General features: G+C 36.4%; 3 protein-coding genes across 4 annotated transcripts; 1 reads left to right on the top strand and 2 right to left on the bottom strand.

Annotated features, from left to right (window-relative positions):
- Nucleotides 1–265: 265 nt before the first annotated feature.
- On the bottom strand, nt 266–3,969 carry LOC121805699 (beta-ureidopropionase-like). The gene is made up of 7 exons (XM_042205650.1): nt 3,756–3,969; nt 3,498–3,605; nt 2,731–2,919; nt 2,435–2,662; nt 2,136–2,360; nt 1,562–1,726; nt 266–550 (listed from the first exon to the last, which is right to left on the bottom strand). The coding sequence occupies exons 1-7, from the start codon at nt 3,861–3,863 to the stop codon at nt 350–352; spliced, it is 1,224 nt and encodes a 407-aa protein (XP_042061584.1). The 5' UTR covers nt 3,864–3,969; the 3' UTR covers nt 266–349.
- Nucleotides 3,970–4,770: 801 nt separating this feature from the next.
- LOC121805696 lies at nt 4,771–7,401 on the top strand. Of its 2 annotated transcripts, none has more exons than XM_042205649.1 (4): nt 4,771–5,099; nt 5,172–5,267; nt 6,827–6,867; nt 7,250–7,363. In XM_042205649.1, exons 1-4 carry the CDS (start codon nt 4,920–4,922, stop codon nt 7,269–7,271), a joined length of 339 nt encoding a protein of 112 aa, XP_042061583.1. In that variant the 5' UTR covers nt 4,771–4,919; the 3' UTR covers nt 7,272–7,363. The 2 variants fall into 2 exon arrangements, with proteins under 2 accessions (XP_042061583.1, XP_042061582.1); XM_042205648.1 differs by having other exon boundaries at nt 4,774–5,099; nt 7,242–7,401.
- A 3,782-nt stretch (nt 7,402–11,183) lies between these two features.
- On the bottom strand, nt 11,184–19,101 carry LOC121804223 (probable ubiquitin-like-specific protease 2A). The gene is made up of 11 exons (XM_042203746.1): nt 18,794–19,101; nt 18,303–18,517; nt 17,750–17,932; nt 17,596–17,656; nt 16,007–16,118; nt 13,579–13,719; nt 12,805–12,984; nt 12,671–12,726; nt 12,496–12,589; nt 11,793–11,883; nt 11,184–11,201 (listed from the first exon to the last, which is right to left on the bottom strand). The coding sequence occupies exons 1-11, from the start codon at nt 19,038–19,040 to the stop codon at nt 11,184–11,186; spliced, it is 1,398 nt and encodes a 465-aa protein (XP_042059680.1). The 5' UTR covers nt 19,041–19,101.
- Between the last annotated feature and the right edge of the window lie 2,123 nt (nt 19,102–21,224).

Here is a 21,224-nt window from a genome sequence, read left to right on the forward strand (position 1 = left end):
TTAGCTGCAATTCAGTCACAACTGTTTTTCATGAAATTTATAATTTGCTCAAGAAACATTGAGTAAAAATGGAATGTCCACTGGCCAAGAGAGAGAGAGAAGCCAAAGGATCTGTTTAAGGTTCTTTAATGAATTCAGAAAAAAAAATGTTTTAGCTTACACAAGAACTATTCCTGTAAGCTTTGCAAATCCGACAATTACCACAAATACATTAAATTATTACCAGCATTAAAGTTAAGTAAAAGTAAAACTATTCACAATCAGAACACTGTCCAGAATCTTGGAAGCTCTCCATGGCGAAAGCGCACTCCAATTCCAGCAACCAATTCTCAGTTCCTTTCACATCTCCTTAAAGGGTTTTCTTGTTCAACAGTGGACCAGAAATGACTTGGGGTTCAAAATCGGGCTTCACATAACGAGCAAACAGATCTGCATAAATCTCATATCGGGCAGTCATGCGGAATCCCCATTTGTCCTTCAGTTGCCGGCAGAGGTTGAGATCCATGTCCGATATCAGCAAGCCATCCTTGTGGCGGGATAGAGATGGCGTCAGTGTTGTTAGGGTCGAGGGTCGCACCGGGTCGATAAGGTGAAAATTCGGGTCGCGGGTCGACGAGTCGACTGGGTCGAGAGACCCACTAATCTAGGCTAATTTTTTTGCCTTTTAATATTAAATCAAATAAATATATTACTCTAATGTTTATAATATATCAATAATATAAATGTAGACGTAATTCATGTGAATAGAGATAAAGTGAAAAATAGAAATTATCAAAATATCAAAACAATTCATAAGTCATAAGTATAACACAAAATAAATAATTGAAACCATTGTCTGAAAATGTCAAAGAAAATATTTATGAAATGTGCGTCATTTTGTATGTAGTATTAACTTATAATAAAATAGGAGTGGAATGTGAAATCTATTTTAAAAATTAGTAAAAAATAAATGAATATGTATTAGTAGACAACCTATATAAGATTAATAAATAATTTGATTAATACAATAGATTATTATATAAATAAAATAATAAAACTTTAAATAGTACAATTTGAATCTCGAAACGTTTATATTGTAGAAGAACAAATATTAATTTATTCCTAAAATAATATACTCATTTTCCACCATTAAATTATACTCCATGTTTGGATTGACAATATATCCATGTAAATATATTGGATTCAATTTAACTAATCAAAAATTTGGTAAAATAATATTTTTATTGCTACCTAAAAAGTGTGATAAACTATGTCAATTTTTTATATTTTCCTAATCCCACTAAACAAATGAATAGTGACAAAGATGTCTATTCCAAGGCTCATAATTATACTCCTCTCTCCTCTCTCCTCTCTCTTCTCCATCATCTTCCTTCATCACTTCCTTCAATCTCTGTAAAATTTATTCGCAAAAACACTGTAGCCGAAACGCTCGACCCCTCCGACCCAACCGATCCAGCGCGACCCATGCATCTCGATCAACCCACCCATGTTGGGGCGGTGATGGTCTCGACCCGGGCGACCCGAGCGACCCGAACGCCAAATTAACAACACTGGATGGCGTGCAGGAGGAATCGGGCGCTGATACGTAGCTGGAACCATAGAAGTGTCCAAAATCTGTATGTTGTGGCTTCCCATCTCCTGAGGTGAATGGATTCGGGAAATGTTCAGTCCCAACACGATTGATTGAGCATACAAAGTAACTGTTTGCTATGGCTGCATTACGTGCCTGCAAAAGTAAACGTCCATGCAAGAATTTAACCGATCATAAACGTTCAAGAATAGCAAGAGTGTGTCCAGGGACGGAGCCAGAAAATTATAACAGGAGGGGCAAAAATATTAATATATAAATAAATAAATATTAAAATAAAACAAAATATATTATATTATTACATGTAAAGGTACAAGGTGGTGTGTTTTTAGGAGAGGGGCAAATAAATTATTATTTTCTTAAATGTAAGGGGGCAAATAGTGTGAATTTACATATATTAAGGTAATATAATATAAATGCCTACATGCTTATGAAAAATTGAGGTGGGGCATTTGCCCCTTCTCATTCTATACTAGATCCGTCCCTGAGTGTGTCAGTACAAACTAAACAAACTCAAAAAACAAAAAGTGGAAGGGTGAAAGAGTACCTCAATCGGCCACATTGGTTCACTCAGTTCACCCACAGTTGCTGATGGGTTAAAAACTATCTCCGCACCATTTAAGCCGAAAACTAACCAATTAAGAGGATGATGTCTTCCATAACATATATTGACAGCAATCTTTCCATAAGCCGTCTCAAACACAGGATGCCCGGTATTTCCTTCCATATAGTATGTGCTTTCATTGAAGTCCCCGACTCTAGGTATATGATTCTGCAACAATTACATTCAGAGAAACGTTCATGTGAAATAAATACATAGACCAGATATGTGACGCGTCGGTTTACCTTCCTGTGCTTCCCGATTATGTTCCCATTATTTCCAATTATTACAGCAGTGTTCCAGAGTGTCTCCCCATGGTTCACATCCCTTTCAAGGATAGGGCTCACTATAACCATGTTGTACCTCCGAGCAAACTCCTGAAGAAATTTTGTCGATTCTCCATCTATTGGCTCGGCAAACTCACACCATTTCTTCTCACGGGTGCAGAATGCAAATGGCATCGCCCAAGCTTCCTGCATTGACGGTCCACAGTTAATCTCCTACAGCCAGCGAGATCTTGTGATTTTCATGGACAAAATACCTGCAAACATAATATGTTGACTCCAGAAGCACCTGCAGCTTCAATGATCGGTGTCAATTTCTGAAAGATGCCCCATTTCTGATCAAGAAATGGTTCTGTAGTTGGAAGAGCTATAGAGTTCTGAATCAGACCCACCCTCACACAGCGAGGTTCCCTCAGTGATTCACTATCAGCACGAAACGAAAATGCCTGCATATTGTTAGGAAAAGACAGCTATCTTAATATGCAAAACATATATAAGGAAAAGAACAGCCACCAAAACTGATGATGTAATTACAGTGACACAAATGCAAGAACTCATAGTTTCCATGATAACACCCCGATTAAATATTTCATAAACATCTATTGACACAAGAAAAGCAGTAGCATCTCAATAACTAACATATGTATTTTGTCAGCCAATCAAGTGGAAGAAGACACTCCATGTTTTCAAGATAACTAATTTAGAGGCACAATTGGCTGCATCCACCCTAACTAAATCTCCTAATTGTGATTAGTAAATTCCAATTGGGGATTAATAAACCCTCATAGGAATTAACATGCACCCACAAGTTTTTGCCTCAGAAATTCAAAGGCCATCAAGCACTCTTGATTACATATGATTAAGTTAAGAGACCATCACTCCAGCTAACAAATATAATTGTGTGCATTGGAAAAGTAGAATGAATTGTTATGAACACAAATTGAATGAAAAGTGTGAAAGTAGTTCTTCAAGGTTGATATCACCAAAAAGATGAGACAACACACACAATCATAAGCACACATACCTGAAGATCAAAATCATGGTTTAGAGAAAGAGATTTGGCAGGAGCGGGAAGAGCAACAGAATCAAGCGTTTTCCCACAGTTTAGCCCAATCAGCAATCGGCTAGCTTCCTGGCGCAACGAACAGTATCAATAAAACTTATGTAAATTCCAAAGAAAAGTTTATCATCATATTCAACTCAACATCCAACAGAATTGAAGCTCAGAGGGAATTGTAATCGGAAAAAAAGTTAGTGTAATAAATTGTGGCGTTGATCTGACCTGAAAAAGGTGGGGAGGAAGGGAAGATTGGAGGAGGCGGTGCAAAGAATCGAATCCAGCGACGGAACCGTCATCTGCTAAATCAGCATTGCCGTTTTCTGCAGCCATTTTCGCTTCTTGTTTCGAGTGGGATCACAGTGGAGATAATGAATTATGCGTTCGAATAATTTGTTTGTAACAAATTACCAAGATTGGTGTTGGAATTTGCTGTCGAATTGTGGACTCTTGTTGTCATCATCTTGAATTATGAGTAGTAGTAATTATTTGAACTTTTGTATGGAAGCTATAAATTTATACTCTACTTGATCTTTGATTTGTTATATATTGCTCCCTCCGTCCCATAATAATAGAACCATTTCATTTTGCCGCATTCATTTTAAAAAAATAATTATAAATAGTTAAAGTGGAGAAAAAGTAAAGTAAGAGAGAATATTGCAGATAAGACTCTTCTCTACATTATTCTCTCTTTTACTTTACTCTCTCCACCTAAACTATTTAATATCATTTTTTCAAAACGAAATCAGAAAATATAATGCATCTACGGAGGGAGTACTAACTAAAAAACAATAAAAAATTAGACTCCTCTCATTCCAAGATAGAGACGTTTTCCTCATAATAAATTGGTATCGTTAATTTTACTAAATTGAAAGAAGAATTAAATAATAGAGAGACTTGAATAACAAAAATGAAATATAATAACTTTTGCTAAATAGTTTTAAAAAATGACTATAATATATTGGAATGTTTCAAATAAAAATATTTGAGTTTTTAGCTGTGCAAAAGTGCACAAGATTGCAATTAGACAAATGGAGTTTTAATTTATGTTATTTGCTTTAGAATTTTAAAATTAAAACAAAAAAATTAAATGATGAAAATAGTTAGTGGTTTATTTTCATATTCTTATTATGGATGTCCTGGTAATTTTTTTCTATTTTTTTTATGGCAAAATTATAACTATGAATAAGAAATTGAGATATGAAGTTAAATTATTGTTTTTTTTTGAGAAAGTTAAATTATTGTTGAATAGCAGAAGAAACATAGGTGGCTTTCCCAACCAATCAAAGCATCGATTTTGGGGTAGCGTGCGTAGCAGGTGCAGGAATCTGCCTCAAGCTCGCCACGGCGGCGGCAGTTGCATTTCAGCATCTTTAATCTCAGCTCAAAATGGAGGCGCAGAGTTCTCGAGAACCTGACCCGCCCGCCGTCACCACCCGGCTCCGTTCGAGGCCCGATCCCTTCCTCATCACCTGCCGCTGCTTCAGCGTCATCACAGCTCTCGCCGCCATTCTCTGCATCGCCGTCAACATCCTCTCCGCCGTCCAATCTTTCAACAACGGATCTGATGTATGCTATTTCATGTGTTCCACACTGAGTTAATTGGTTGGGCACATTTTGAATTCGTTTCATTTAGTGCAGATATTCGATGGGATATTCCGGTGTTACACGGTGGTAATTTCCTTGTTTGTGGTTGTCGCCGAGACCGAGTGGGAATTCATCATGAAGTTCTCCAAGGTTCACTCTCTCTTTCTTTCACTCCCCATGGAATTGAACTTTTTTTTTCTTTTTAGGGCAATTAATGCTTTCTGTGTAATTCTAGCAATTTTCTGTTTAATGCTCTCTGTTTTCGAATCTAGTTAACTTAAACTCGGATAGTAAGCATGTTCTTTAGCTCAAGCTCCAAATAAAAGAATTCTCCCTTTTTTAAAAGGTCATAGGGCAAATCCTCACGTCATTACTAGAAAAATGCTTGCTTGTATGCTCAACTGGTTAGAGCTGGTAGGTAGAGAGTGGTAACAGTGCTGATTTGGAAGTTTTAGGCTGTGCTTTGATCATAATATAGCTGCAAAAAACCGAATTTAGTGTGATCTGGTGCTGCATACTATTGAATTGATTTGTACGAACCAAACAAGTATACACAAGAATTCTAATCATAAAATGGTCCTCTTCTAATGGGAAAAGGCTTAATTGATTAAACTAAGCTTGCAAAAGCTCACATAGGAGTCTTCTGCCAGCAATGATACATTACCAACTGGATAGAAATGGAGAAATATAAAGGTGAGTATTGTGACGTGCCTGACTGTGTCTGTAACAACTAACAACTCCTTCCTTCTAAAGGGCCTAAACCTCAAGCTGGAAATACAAAAATTTCCCCTGCTACTTCCCCACCCATGCCTCCCCTCTGAATCATTAGGTAGATGCAAGTTGTCATCTGGTTCAACAATAATCAACACTTGCAATGATTTTTTTGAACAACGACGCCTCAGAGTGTACTTCTCATCACATTGAAAACACTCTCTTGCGGCTCACTTGCCAAATACTAATATACAGACAGCCACAGTACCCACAAAATCAATCACTATCAATTAAAACAGCAATTAACTCCATTGATCAAAATTAACTTTTCAACTCCTGTAATAAACTTAGAAAAGAATAGTTATAGTTCCCTCATAGTTGAAGAAAATTCCATGCTAGTCATCCTAACAAAATGAAATTGCAAACAACATAAAACAAGTGAGTTAGAAAATAAAACTCAACTATTCATTAGCAGTAACAAAAACTAGGCGCCTTTGGTAACTGGCACGATCAATCTGCTCCATGTAAGCAAGTGCAATTTGAAGCACATCAAATACTCTGTGAGTCTGGTCTGAAGAGTTGAAAGAATCTGAAACTGAAATTGTCTGCTTCTAGCAGTGGTGGATCCACGATTCTCAATTTTTTAAGCACATATGTTTCTCAGACGTTGGAGGCACATATTTTTGTACTCATGGAACCTAAGCTTAAGTCAGGGAATGAGTTCTTGCTTAAAAGTGTAATGAGTTAATAGAGCATGGGAGTTGAATTGTTATGGGATTCCCTACCAGTTACTGACCTGTTTTTTTTAATGTTTTCTGATTGCCCTTCGGAAGGGCTGTACATCTAAACATTCCAACGGAAGTTTTTTCAGGGTACTCTGTCTCAGAAATGAGGAAGTTTGTATTGCCTTTTTCTTGATATATTTGGAAAACACTCTAGCTATTATTTGTTATGTTCAAATCCATATGTTTCTATATTAAGTGTTCTAAATGTTGCAGATCCTGGAGTACTGGGCTGGCAGAGGGATGCTGCAGATCTTGTATGTCCAACTTTTGCTGTATATATTTCCTCGGCAATTGATTTGATTGAAATCCTACTTAGCTATCCTTGTGTGTAGTGTTAGATGACTAGTTGTATCTAGTTATGTTGGTTATATTCATCTTCCAGATTTAGGTTTCTTCTTAATATCCAAAATCTCCTACAGTTTTCCTGTCTTTTCGTGCTGGGTGACTAAACAAAGCTCTCTACTGCTTAACTGTTTATATCCTTACGGGATAATGACTATTGACTAGAAAGAAATCTGTAGTATTCATCTGGTGATTACACTGACAAGCCCTATTGCCTGTTCTGTCCGTACATTCCAGAACTGCTTATAGGTTGCATATGAAGCTTGCGCTCATCTATTTTCTCCAGTGTTGCAGTGATGACCCGAGCTTACCCTGAGTATTTAAAGGACCATGCAGAGCTTTTTCTTCTCCAAAGCATCTCTAGCTACCTGCTTCTTGGATGTGGTGTAGTTTACGTTATATCAGTAAGTTTATCATTACATTGCACATAGTGTTTTCTGGCCAGTAGTACATATCTCTGGATTTTGTTTCCCATGCGGTTTACAGTTTACACTGTGCCATAATGAGCAATTCTTCTCAACATAGAATGTGGCCTGTTGATTCTGAGTTTTACGATGGATTTTAAGTACATTAAGCTCTAACATAGAGTGAACTTAAAATGCCTCTGTAGGAATGTGCTGCATTGGCATGGTGAAACGGGCTCGCCAGAAAAAAGAAATCTCCAGGGAGCAAGCAATAAAGGATCTTGAGGTAATGTCTTTTGGTAGGTTAATTGTTAAAACATAATAGACCTATTGAGATGGATGTTTGATTGAGCAATAAATTAGAGTATCCTCACTCCTATAAGGTTTTAGCAGCTCATTATTGAGGTTGTATACTTGTATGTTTGTTTTTTTTTACGTCTATGTATTGTGGTTTCAAATAAAAACCATCTCATCGTCAGAACTGTGAGAATTTTGCACTGAATTTATAATGTAACTATGCTAAATCTATATGCTAACTGCACTGGATCTATAAGTAATTCGTGTGATTTGCTAAGTGTAGAGTTCAATGGAGTTACTTTATAGGTTCAGTGCTGAGTTTTCACAATAAGGAGTTTTTATTTAAATCGCTCCCAAGTAGAATTTGATTGTTATTTTGAGTCCTAAGTAAAGTATAATATCTCGTGCTGGCTGTCCCTTGACGAGTACTGAAATGATATTGCTGTTCCTCTTGAAGTTAATATTGACAATTGATATATAAAAGGAAGTTGGAATTACCCTCATATGCTCTAAACCCTCATTATATTGTAAAAGAAGCTCGAAATCTCACCGTATGGGAAATCATTTTTGCTGCTTTGATCTGACTTTTTTACACTTTAAATGCAAATTTCACACCGGCAGTCCCCTACTCCATTTCCCTTGTTGAGTTTCTATCTTTTGTTACATTTGTTTGTATAATACACTTTATGAGGATTACCAATGTTGCACCAAATAACAATTGCAGGAGCTTGAGCAGCGCCGAGAAGAACTTGAGTCGTTGTTGGTCCCTGAAGCTTGACTCGGAGCTCGGAGCTCAAACTCAGCAGAGAAATGCAGTACCGGTCAACCTGTATTGAACCACACTCACCCTGCTGTTTAAAATTAGTGAGGCTTAAAAGGATTGTTTTCAGTGATTTGATTCTGTTGTACAGTTGCGTAGATTTGAATTTAGCTAGTATATGCTACCCTCTTGTCCATTTCTCCCATTCTGTTGGAAGAACAATACTGAGTTAGTGAGTTGTAGTTGTTTGTTGCTTCTTTATGGAGTATTAGCTTTCCTGAACTATTCTTTGATTTTGGAGATCTCCAGTTATCACAAGCTTTCAGCATGATTCTATGATATATTCGAGTTTGGACATCATATATGTTCGATAAAAATGTCAAAACATTTTCAAGATCAAACCTTCTCAAAATGTTGCAGTAAACTGTAGTATGTTACATGAATTTCTTACCCCTGTAACTCAAATTCTCAGAATTCGTCATCAAAATCTAAACAATTCCTTTCTTCAACTTAAAAACTCGATATTGATTCTGAGCATTTCTGTCTGATTTTGTTGGACATTATACCTTTGAGCTTCCAATTTATCTTATATTTGTAACAAATTATTGAACTCGAGGGGTTATTGAAATGACAGAACAAAGATGAACAGTAAAAAAATGGCAACGGCGGCATACTTCACTATCCAATTGTGCATTAAATATTTAAAACAAGTGTCATTTCAAATGTATGTTGTCTATTTTTAGGGACGGTGGGAGTATGACAATTTCAATACTGTATATACCCACCCACCCACCCCTTGTCAACCTAATCACAATCTAGATTAATTGTTTGCTGAAAATATTATCATTTCAACCCCCTAAGAAATCATATCAACTAATTTAGCCTAATTAATCATGTGATTATCTAATGAATTCGACTTACCTATTTTAGTTACTGCATTCATTCATTCATTATCATAAACATATTCATATACGGTGAATTTTATAGGCAAAAATATCATCTTAATTCTTATATTTATAAATTGATCTAGGCTATCAAACATCTCAATTTTTGATCTCATCCACACAGAACATGCTTTTCTTGGTTTGGTGAATCTTTCGAGTGTGTTCGATCGGCCATTGCTTGTGTAAGAGCGAGGCCGCCATTGCTGAGGTATCCGAGGCATGCATCAAAATGGAAGAAGGTTAACATAGAAATGATCACTTCGTCAAACTTACTCATAATACAACAATGTTAAATGCATGCCTCTACATCTTTACAACCCCCTTCAAAAACACAAGTACTTACTTTTCAGTTTCGCATTAACTGTTTCCTTGTTTCTTCGGATGCTTACACCTCCACTTCATCCTCGGAATCCTCGACCACACAAGTTGCAAGATCCTTGCTCGTCGTGCAAGACGTCTATCCTCGGATCCTTGACCACACAAGCTGCAAGATCCTCGCTCGTCGTCCAAGAGGTCTCATCCTCGGAATCCTTGACCACACAAGCTGCAAGATCCTTGCTCGTCATCCAAGACTTCTCAACCTCGGAATCCTCGACCACACAATCTTCAAGATCCTTGCTCATCGTCCAAGACTTTCTCATTGTAACTAACTTCACATAGGATTGATTGAGCTGACAATGTGGAGGCTTCATCTCAATCCGTTTCATAACAACTTCCTAGTCTCTTTGTAGAACGGTTGTTTGCTCTGTGAGTGTCTCCTGTTTCCAGAAAACACATTTATTTTGATAGCATAACAGAATCCAAATGGTTTCCAAACCAATGTGTATGTATTAAGCATGTGATTACTAAACACGGTGAAAACATAGCAGGGAATATGTCATCTTATAGGAACCGAGAAACAGCAATTTGAGTAAGGAAGATAACATGTTTGTCAAGGTATTACCTCCAATGGTAAACTCAAGTTATTGAATTGGTTTATCGGAACCCGCTGCTTACGAGGTTGATGGCATTCTTTGAGAGATGACTTTCCTGTTTGCTCCAACAGGGGTGCAAAACACTGCTGCCCCGAAGTATCCATGTCATCTTCCAAGTTCAAATTGATACCATGACATAAGTCTTCCCCACCATTTGTAAGTACAGATCTTGCACTGGTCTCTCTCACACCTCTACCGAGATATTTGTTATTACTAGGCAGCTGCTTCCTTCTGTGCTTATCTTGTTAGTATTAGTTATGGATCATTCCATATGATCACGCTTTTTCAGAGAAACCTCAGCTGGAAGGAACCAATCTCATCAGGCTGCAGAGATAGTTAGAAATATAAATGTATCAAGAAAATCAGGAAGATAGCTTCATAAAACACACATTCATGATTAAATAAAGAACAAGACAGATCCTTTTATAATTCTGAGAAAGAAAATACTACAATAACACTTCATTTATTTGAACTGTTCCAAAAAACATCCTGAATTTGGTTGATGAGAAATTGGAGTACAACTCTACAACATATGTCCCCAAAAACCCAATAATCAAGAATAAGATGCATCAATTCATTGTACATAGAAAACCACTCAACAGAATTTCTGAAATGATCATTCCCAGAATTCAATCTAGCCTAACTTTGATTTCCGCCTAAAAAATTCCGCCGAATAAAGATATTTAAAGGCATCAAATAGGAACAACATTACTTCCTTGGAAGGATACAAAATGCACATTTTCAGGTATAACAACTTACAAAGTTCCAATATATCAGTTGTGCTGCTTTTTGAACCAGCTCGAGGAAAAGTTCTGATTAGTGAAGCAAGATAAAGGCACAATCGGCACATTATCCTTGCTGTGGTAGCTGAAAGGACCATATACAGAAGAATAAGCTCAGATATGTAGGTAGTTCATTAAAATCGGCAGTGATTGCATAGACGATCATACAGCAAATAGATTACAGCATTAACAAAAACAGGTTGCCTTTTAACTAGTAGGAAATAAAATTAGTGTAGTTGCTGTATGTTTATCACTTAGTACCTCCACCCAGTATTTCCCCCACTATATTCAAGTAACTGCTTTAAAGTTTAAAGTTGTTACCAAGCATACAAGAGAAAACCCAAGATGTGGCTGAATGAATTAAGAGCTAATGACAATACTTCCATACAATAGGACCAACTCTATATCAGTTAGAAGTTAACAACAAATAGATAATACATACATTTAAATCCATTCAGTGCTTTATTTTTCTCATGCATTGATTTCAACTTGCTTCTGATGTTTATATTTCATAGCTGATATATTAAGCCACGCATCCCCTCTACAAAGGCATTTTATGCTGCTATCTCATTTTTTCATCTAAATGACTTTAAATCAGAAATTTGACTACTGATGATCAAATGCGAAACAACTTTGACAAAGGTAGTAAAGATGTATTTAATGAGATTATGAGAACCTGGAGTGAAACAAAGTCCAACTGCCTAAACTTCACTGCAATTTCTTCTTGCCGTTCATTCCCTCGCTCTTTCCATTCTTCTGACAAGTAACTGCCATTTTAAGATAAGAAAAGTTCAATATGTCCTGGTAGAAAAACCATCATATACTCTAATGCAAACATTACACAGAAGATAAAATTCTCTTATATAATCTTACACATAACATATCAAGACACATATCAAACACACAAGTACATAGTAGTATTTAAATTCCTCTAACATAATACTTCAGATTTTGTAGAAAATCCCCACTACTTGAAACAATAATTGATTGCCTTTAGCACCAAATATACAGTACTTGATATCAATCAAAATTACCAAGGAGCCGTGGCATGTTTATCTTCTTGCTTAAAGGATATGTTTATCTTTAATAGTAGTTCAGTTAGTGTATATCATTTATTTAGTCAGAGCCATGTTTATCTTTAGGATTCCTAAATTGTTCCTGGAGTTTTGAAAGGGGCATCCAGAATATTAGTCAAGTCCAGTAAGTAGCTGTGAAGGCCCCCAGTGGAGGTGTGGCCCTCTCTGGAGGTAGCGTTACGTTTGCTTTTTATTTTCTGTTTGATTATTTAAAGAAGTTCAATTTATTCTTGTTATTCGCATGCTCTGTTCTGTTCCATTTAAGTTCCAGCAGTCCAGCTTTTACTTCTAACAGTAGTTTACCTTTTAATCAATTTTTCTAACCCTCCATGGCTTCCTCTGATTGAGTCCATGTGTAGAATGCACGGAACTTTAGATGCATGATCCGTATTCTTGCCTAAAACAAGGATATTTAAAGTTGAAGTAGATAAAGTAATACAATTTTAAAAAATAACAAACAAACTGCGAGAGATGATACTTTTCAATTGAGCCGCTTCCCCAAGATGGCAGATAATAATCAAACTCCAATGCAAGCTAACAGAACATGAAACAGCCTTAGACAACCAACTAGAAAATCAGTGTATATATAAGCTCCACAACAGAACTAATTACCTGAAGTTTATAGGTATGAATATATAATCTTTTTCAAATAGGTTCACATTTTTTGTCCATTTACGAACACTTAGAAAGGCATTTCTTCCTCCACGGCCTCCAGCAACAAGCTTCTGAAAGAAAAATGTGTTGAAGAAGTGGAACCTGTACTCCTCCGCCTTGATTTTAGTTTGAAGATATCTGTCATTCAACAACATGCTCTATGTTACATTTCACATGTTAGTATTCATTGGTAGAGGAAGCAATGTCCCCAGTAAACAGATCTGTAACACACATGTCCCACTAAAAATTAATACATCTTAAAATCATTGTAGCTTTATGTAGAAAATTACCAGTAAGGGTGTAAGAGCATACTACTTGGCAAAGGCCACACAATATACATAGTTACTGCAAGTGTATTGGATTTTCCTAGTAACCACAGTGGAGAGAACTGAGAAAGTGTTATCATTGTTTATGTATTTAATGGTTCAAAAAGGCTCATAGGGTTGGTGCTAAAATGTTTTTTTTTATCAAAAACGTCCTGAAATAAATAAATAAAAAGAAGAAATGAAATAAAAATTGGATAGGAAGGATAACCCTTTTCTGAAAGTCACATTAGGAAAGAATTTCAGAAGTGTACACGCAAAACTATCAAGGAAAACTGAGAAAACATACTAAAGATAAATATTACCAACATCCAATATGAGATATAGGAAAAAGACGAGCATATACCAATTCTTGTTGTGTACCATGAATTATGAAAGTGATGACACAATGATTTACCAATAAACTTACCTAAAATAGAAGTCAATGATGGTGTCATTGATGAAAGTCCTAGGCTGTAATAGCTCAATGTCCCTTCTACTTATGATGACTGCATCAGGATCCCCATCTGGGTACACAACTTCTTCAAACGACTCTTCAAAACAACATTCACTGAGATTCGAAACGAGAGATATTTCAGTGTACTTTAAATTGATCAAGAAAATTATGAAAAGTATAAATAGTGGGATAAGATAGTTATATTTTTGTACTAACGTATAAACTTAACTGTGAATTGAATAATGTTGCATAAAAATGACAGAAAAATAAACCTAACAAATAGATGTTAATGTGTGATGTAGACATAAAAAGCTTTAATATGAAGGTCACAAAAGAAATATGCATATTGCTGGAAAGTACAGAGACCAGCAGATGTTTAGGTAATGGCGCTGTCAGAGAAAGAAACAGAGACAGAATCCCTTTTTGCTCGCAAACCAAATCCTGCATTAGCAGTTATTACAACCCAAAAATGTCATCTAAGCATTTATTTAAAAGAATTTGTAAATTTTATCAAAAAGACAGTGAATAATACTCCCTCCGTCCCGCACTACTCGCACTTATTTCCTTTTTGGGCGTCCCAAGTTACTTGCACTCTTTCCATTTTTAGTAAAAAATTTCACCTACAGCCGTCATTTTTGACTTTCCTATACACTCATTCCTTAATCTCCGAGCCGAAAAGGAAATGAGCGAGTAGCCCGGGACGGAGGGAGTAAATAGGAATACAATTCGACTGATCAGCCAAAAAAGAAAGAAACAACACTAGCGGGAAGAGGAAACAGAATGGAGCAGAGAACATGATGACCTACTTTGCAAAGCTGCCTTTCAAGGTTTTAGTTTGGACAGAAACTTATTTTTTCCACGAATACCAGATAAAATAGTGATCCCCAATGGTGGAAAGCAATTGTGCAGTATTAATGTATTATACAAAATTGTTTGGCATACCAAACTTAAAATGATAAGATGAAAATCTAAAAAAGGAAAGAAATAGAAAAAAAAATGAGATGGAGACTAAGACTGCTGTTTGTTTAGAATCTTTAGATATATATAATAAATATGATAAAATAGTTTTTGTTGTGATCATAAAATGAAACTCTCTTCAGTATGCATAACATATTGAGCACTCATACATATATAATACAATAAGCTCCACTCGATGACTCGAGAATGAAAATTTTCTAAGAAACCAACTATATATCAGCAGAAATAATTGTTCATTTGGTTGTGTAGAACAACCAAGCATAACATGTTTAGCTTCTCCCCATGTGAACCCATTGACATTTTATTAAAGGAACAACCAACCACAACACTATTAGAATCAGAGCATTTCTGTTAATACATTATGACAAAGGAGGATGTTTAAGTAAAATATGTAGTGTATATAACGTATGCCCATAGTCTGATCAATTAAATGATATTGTGGCCAACTTGTGATTAAATTTGTGGTCGATGTTGTCTGATGGCTAACACAATTTGATTGCAGTTACACAGCAATAACTATTAACCCTGAAAATGCCTAAAAATAACTTTGGTTTGGTCAAACTCTTAGCCCCAACCCACAATCCTCTTCAAAGGTACATTATGACAATGCTTGCTTCCTTCATCTCTATCTCCACCATCACAGTTCTGCCATGTTTCCAGTGAACATCATCAAATTGCAGACATTATTTAGGATGTACCCTGTCCTTGAGGCCCACACTACCCAGTCCGACATCTATGTAAAATGAGGTAAATCGTGAGATGTCTGTCAGTTGGCGAGTGGGTGATTCCCCAGAACTTGCCAGGCTTCTTATCTCAAAGGATATAGCAACAACTTTAAGAAAATTGGCCACAAAACAAAAAATTAATAATGGTTTAAAGTAATCTGTGCTATGGGACCTAGTCAATATAAAGTTTGTCATTTATTTATGCTAACCACTATCTGTGAATAGCCCTAACTTTAAACAACTACAAGGAAGAGAACCCAAAATCAAAATAATTCACAATTAACTAAAACAATTCACAATTAACTAAAAAATACTAGTGTTCTCAGACAAGGAAATATGCAAAATAAAGGTTACTAACTATGATGAAATATCAGAAGAAGCAATCAGAATGTAAGAAGCAATATCGAAGCTAATAAGTAAATGCACATCAGAAGTAGTTAGAACAATGTAGATCAGGACAGTAATGCTTGGTGAGCTAATTAAAACTTTAAAACAAGCCTTGTTTCCCCCTTCTCATATAGAGTGATCAATTCCAGATTTCTTTAAAAATAACATAATATATCATATGAAATATGCCATCAATTCAATCTTAGCTTTATACATTGATTGCAAGAATACAATGATGAAAATAAATAGAATAGACACTAATACAAAATGATGAAATTTATGAAATGAATTCTGTTTAACATACAACTTACGTTACACTTGTTTTCCAGGAAACGTCATAGTTCAAATCCAATGATTTTATTTCTTCTTGTTTCTCAGACCACTGAGGATCATCGAGAACGACAAACTCCAGCTCCAAACTACCTGCACCATGGAGGTTAACTTGTAAAATTATAAAAAAACCATCAAACTTGTGGCATAATTACTATAACATGAAAGACTTCTGCAGTTAATTCATTTAACATGCTCACGAGGAAGAAACAAATAAGACAATATATATGTGTGAAAGTGTGTATATATCCTTAGTGGCCCAAGAAATATTAAGTTCGGTTCTACATATTCCTGGAAGTTTTACTATGTACACTGATTTTCAAAGTTTTATTTAATACTTTAAATTTTTAGGCCATGTTATACATATAGTGTCAATAATACTGATTCAGGAATGGAAAAACTTGTTAGAGGATAAAAAAGCAATTAATACACGACCCAAAATTAATAAAGGGCCCACTCAGGCAATGTGACAAAAATAAAAGTACAATAACTCAATATTACACTATATAAATTCAGAAGCTCAATAAAAGGATAATACTTTCTGGGGGAAGCAGAGAGGATGCTTGTAAGACCAGTTTACTCTCACATACAGTTTAAATTAAAAGACAGGTGCCATTTCATGCAAACAAAGAACAATCAGATGTGACCAGCTTTGGCCAGTCAAAATTATTGATCTCTTTAGGTCTCTTTATGGAGTAACATGAAAATGTTGATAATATAAAAGAGTCACATGGAAATTATTTCCGTGAACCCCATAACAAAATTCAACGTTGGGGGAAAAGTGAAGTCCCAATCAAAAGAAATGGAGAGAATTCTTAAATCCATATACCAATCCTATGCATTTCACTATGAGTTGATAATGAATTCTCATTCCTATTGAAAAATGAGGCTAGCAAGGTGTGTAGGCAAAAAGGAAACCAACAAAACTGGTAGCACTAACCTCCATTTCATAATCAGATAGGGGGACAAACACGAATAACCTTTTCATGTTTTATAAGCATTCGAAATCAAGTGCGTTGAGTCTACAAAGTCACTATAGATTTACTAAACTCATGAGAGAAGGCTATTCAAGTTGATAAAGACCTCACAGTCGGCTAGGACTACAAGTTCTCAAAATGATGTTGGGGGTTCTGTTCACAAGGCTTTAACGAGGCCATAGTACACTTCTTCTAACAAGTCTACTGAGTATCTCCCTCCCCTTGCTCTTTAAAGAGTAGTCTTTCCTATCCTTTTTTAATTTATGAATTTATTTACCCATTAAAAGAAAGGAACATCCTTATGAAAAAACTGACCCCAATGAGAACATAGTTTTTTGCCACTCAAAACCAACCGCCACAAAAAAACAGATAAAAAAAAGAATCAGACAATACATAGCAACAAAAAGAAAAATATTTTCTTTAATTGAACATCATATTGACAGAATAATTTAAATATCATTGACCCTTTAGTACGAAATGCAACCATGAACCAGCTGCACAAACTCAGACATATAATAAACTGGATAACAAATAACAAAGGGGAATCCTCTGAAATAATCAATGGTATAACAGGTAACCTAAAGTTGAATTACCAGTTTCATCACCATTTGCATCCTTGTACCTCAACTGTAAGTTGATGACTTCACCTTTATCCTAAACTCAGCATCGGGAGAAAAGTCAGTATACTTCTATAATCTACGTGGAACCCACAAAGCGCATTTCGAGAGGCTGGATACAGATACTTACGTAATGCTGATGCTCAATATTTAAAATATCAGAGGTTGGCCATTCAACACAATGAGTCCCCTTTCTATCACAAAGTGGCAAACCCTCCAATCTGATGCATCTCTGAGAAAAGGTAAAGACACATCCTCTATGATATCTTTTCTCAAGTTTAACATAATAGGGAGCAACAACCACCACTGCCTCCTGCAGAGGAAACAAAAGGGGTAAAGCTTTACATAAATGAAGATCGAACTTAAAATTGTGGGTTGAGAAGGGACACAAGATTCAAATTCTTAAAAACATAAAAAAGAAGAAATCAATGCACTAAGCCACTAACTTCTAGAATGTATGAAGTAAGGAGTTTTCTCAGCATACGTACTACATAGTGGAAACAAAACATAGGGCATAAAAGTACGAACAATTAGAAACAAATATTTCCACATATATCTAAGTTGTATCCAACTGATCAGTACAGACCAGGACACGTTAGTCAATTGATTCAACTATCATAGAACAAGCTAAAAACTCAAATCCATGCTTCAACAAATAGTAGAACAATGTATGAACTATTTACATGCTTCTTGCTAGCTGAATGCCATCCTGGTTTCCTCCTTCTTCTTGAGCAGGATTTTACCCCAGAAGTACTTACTGGGCTTTGACACTCTAGAGGAGAAAGAGTTCGCGGTTCATGGTTTGAAGAACCAAGCGATATTTCACCATCAGTAGCAGCAACCCCCAACTCATCATCATTCACAAGATGTTTTTGTTTACTTTGGATTCCTTGTGTAACTGCAAAAGTTGGTAACTCAGAATGCCATCTTAATATGATTACTTCAGGTAATGACTATGAATGGCATAAAACACAGATAAATCTACAGTAAAAAAACAAAATAGCACATCAACGTAGTCGATTGAGTCAGACAATGCTGCTGAAATAAATGAAGCTCGTTATAATCTTTGAGTTTACTAATACTTATACAGTTTTCACCAGTGAAGAACGAAGCAATAGCCTGTAACAATGAGATCAGATTTTTTTTATAGTAATCGCGAGGGTTTTTGACTTACAGCACACAAGGAAATCGTATTTGTCAATGGATTTAGGGCGGCGTACGGATTTGTTGCTAGGGCTTTGAATTCCGAATTTGGCAACGGCTTCGCGGGCATGTGCCTCAACCTGTAACTCTTCATCATTACTAAATTCAAACGCTGAGAACATGTTATTGCTACCGCCACCACCATTGTTCATGCTGCTGGCGGCGCTACCTTGAGCGGCAGCGGCAGATTTTTGTGAGGCGCTTCTTCTCTTTCTCATTGTTGATTAGAAATGTACATAGATGGTGAATCGCTCCGGAGAAGTTGAACAGTTGACAACAGAAAATTTGCAGTGCGTTTGAGAGGGAAAATGTTTAGAATTTTAATTTATATTAGTAGCGTACTCTACAATCCACACCATTAAAATATACTTTCTCATTCTATAAAAAAATATGGCACTTTGTAAATGACAGTTTTAATGTAAAATTGATAAAGTAACATAGAAAAGAAAAAAAATAAGAGATAAGTAGTGTTAATGGAACGTGAGGTTCATATTATTAGTAAGAGAAGTTGTTAGAAGGCTTTTCTCTTTTGAATGTGCCATATTTTTCTGTACAATAAAAAATGACAAATGTGCTATATTTTTCGTGGATAGTATTATTTTGTTGAAAATTGAAATAGTGTTACCATTTATATATCGGAAAAAGGGTCTGCTTTAATGGTTACTAATTATTTAGAGCATCCGCAACGGTGGCGACGGTCGCCACCGCCGTCCGCGCCGTTGGCAAGGTGAAGCACCGCTGCCGCTGCGCTCGCGCCAGCGAGCAGCTGACGTGGCGGCACGGGATTGGGCAACGGCATAGCCGTTGCCTTAAAAAAAAATTATTTCAAATCGGTTTTTAATTAAAAAACCGATAAAAATAAAAAAATTCACGTTTATTACCGTTTTTTACACTTTTTTTTGTTTTTTTTTAAATTTTTTTCCCAAAAATACACATTTTTATTTTTTTTATTACCGTTTTTTACACTTTAGGATTTTAATTATGTAATTTTTAATTTTTAGGATTTTAATTATGTCTTTTTTATTTTATTTGTAATTTGTAATATTTATTGTGGTTTTTTAATGAATTTTAGTATTATGAAAATGTTTTTGTGTAATTGAATTTTAAATTAATTGTGCTCGTCCTTGCGGAAAAGCACAGCTGTGGGTGTTGTGCTCTTTCCAGAGAGCATGCAGAAAAAGTGGGGTCGGGCCCACAACCGTGCCGCTGGCAAGAGCACGGTTGTGGATGCTCTTAGTAGTAATATAAAATGGGAACTAGTAAATAGTTAAATCGTTACATGTTCCTCATTTTCTCATAAATTTGCAAAATCCAAACTGTGAATCGATGGCCATAATAAGATAATTTTCGAAGTTTACAACGAAATTAAACTTGAAAAAAACATTCATACTCCAAATTTTGTTTGGGAGTATTTGTTTTTCAAGATATTATTGGCTTTGTTTGAGAAATTAGTTTTATAGTACTAATAATTGATTAGGCAATTACGATTTAAGATTTAAGAACAATTCTAATTATGTTGTATAGCAGATACAGAGAAAGTTCATATATCAGTATTAAATTTTGTAGTATTAGAGCATCAGCAATGGCGCCCGTCCCGGCGGACGTCCGACCGGCGTGCCGGACGTCCGCGCGGGACGTCCGCCATTGTGCAAGGTCGCGACGGATACGGACGTCCGATGCGGACACCGGAGTTCCGCGGACGTCCCGATTTTTTAATTTATTATTATTTTTTTGTTTAAAGTCTATATATACGGCTCGTTGAACTTCATTTCATTCGCACCACTTGTTTTAACAAGTTTCTCTCTCTCTAAATTTCTTTTATATATCCGTAATGACTGGTAGTGGTAGTGGTGGGCATTATGAACACATGATGCGGCTGATTCATGCACGTGTGCGGGAGGCAGCGGATAGGGAGGAACAAGCGGCCGTGGAGCCGGCGGTACCTCGACCCATCCATCGTCGATCTACAGTACCCCGGGACCACCTCGTTGCACACTGTCAGTTGTACGAGGATTACTTTGTTCCGGAGCCACGATATGGGGAGAACATGTTCCGGCGACGTTTAAGGATGCATCGTCCGCTCTTTCTGCGTATCGTGGGCGCTTTAGAGCATCGATACGGGTATTTCAGGGTGCAGGAGGATGCGGCTGGTAAACCCGGCCACACACCGATTCAGAAGTGCACTGCCGCAATCAGGCAGTTGGCATACGGAGGCGCGACCGACATGTTCGACGAGTACCTCCACATCGGCGAGACGACTGCCCGCGAGTGCCTGAAGTATTTTTGTCAGGGCGTTAGGGAGATATTCGGGGATAGGTATCTTCGGAAGCCTACTCCCGAAGATTGTCAGGCTCTGCTGGATATGCCGGGAATCAGCACGGGTTTCCGGGAATGTTAGGCAG

Source organism: Salvia splendens, chromosome 5 (genome assembly GCF_004379255.2).
Source record: "Salvia splendens isolate huo1 chromosome 5, SspV2, whole genome shotgun sequence".
Lineage (NCBI taxonomy): Eukaryota > Viridiplantae > Streptophyta > Magnoliopsida > Lamiales > Lamiaceae > Salvia > Salvia splendens.

What these genes read in the sequence shown, in the direction of transcription:
- LOC121805699 (XM_042205650.1), bottom strand. Translation starts at nt 3,863, where the DNA reads ATGGCTGCAGAAAACGGCAATGCTGATTTAGCAGATGACGGTTCCGTC. An exon ending in ACCATGATTTTGATCTTCAG is followed by an intron (nt 2,920 to 3,497) that starts GTATGTGTGCTT and finishes AACAATATGCAG; the next exon opens with GCATTTTCGTTTCGTGCTGA. An exon ending in TAATCGGGAAGCACAGGAAG is followed by an intron (nt 2,361 to 2,434) that starts GTAAACCGACGC and finishes TAATTGTTGCAG; the next exon opens with AATCATATACCTAGAGTCGG.
- LOC121805696 (XM_042205648.1), top strand. Translation starts at nt 4,920, where the DNA reads ATGGAGGCGCAGAGTTCTCGAGAACCTGACCCGCCCGCCGTCACCACC. An exon ending in TCATCATGAAGTTCTCCAAG is followed by an intron (nt 5,268 to 6,826) that starts GTTCACTCTCTC and finishes TAAATGTTGCAG; the next exon opens with ATCCTGGAGTACTGGGCTGG. An exon ending in AGAGGGATGCTGCAGATCTT is followed by an intron (nt 6,868 to 7,241) that starts GTATGTCCAACT and finishes TATTTTCTCCAG; the next exon opens with TGTTGCAGTGATGACCCGAG.
- LOC121804223 (XM_042203746.1), bottom strand. Translation starts at nt 19,040, where the DNA reads ATGAGAAAGAGAAGAAGCGCCTCACAAAAATCTGCCGCTGCCGCTCAA. An exon ending in TCCTGGAAAACAAGTGTAAC is followed by an intron (nt 13,720 to 16,006) that starts GTAAGTTGTATG and finishes TTCGAATCTCAG; the next exon opens with TGAATGTTGTTTTGAAGAGT. An exon ending in TTCATACCTATAAACTTCAG is followed by an intron (nt 12,727 to 12,804) that starts GTAATTAGTTCT and finishes ATGTTCTGTTAG; the next exon opens with CTTGCATTGGAGTTTGATTA.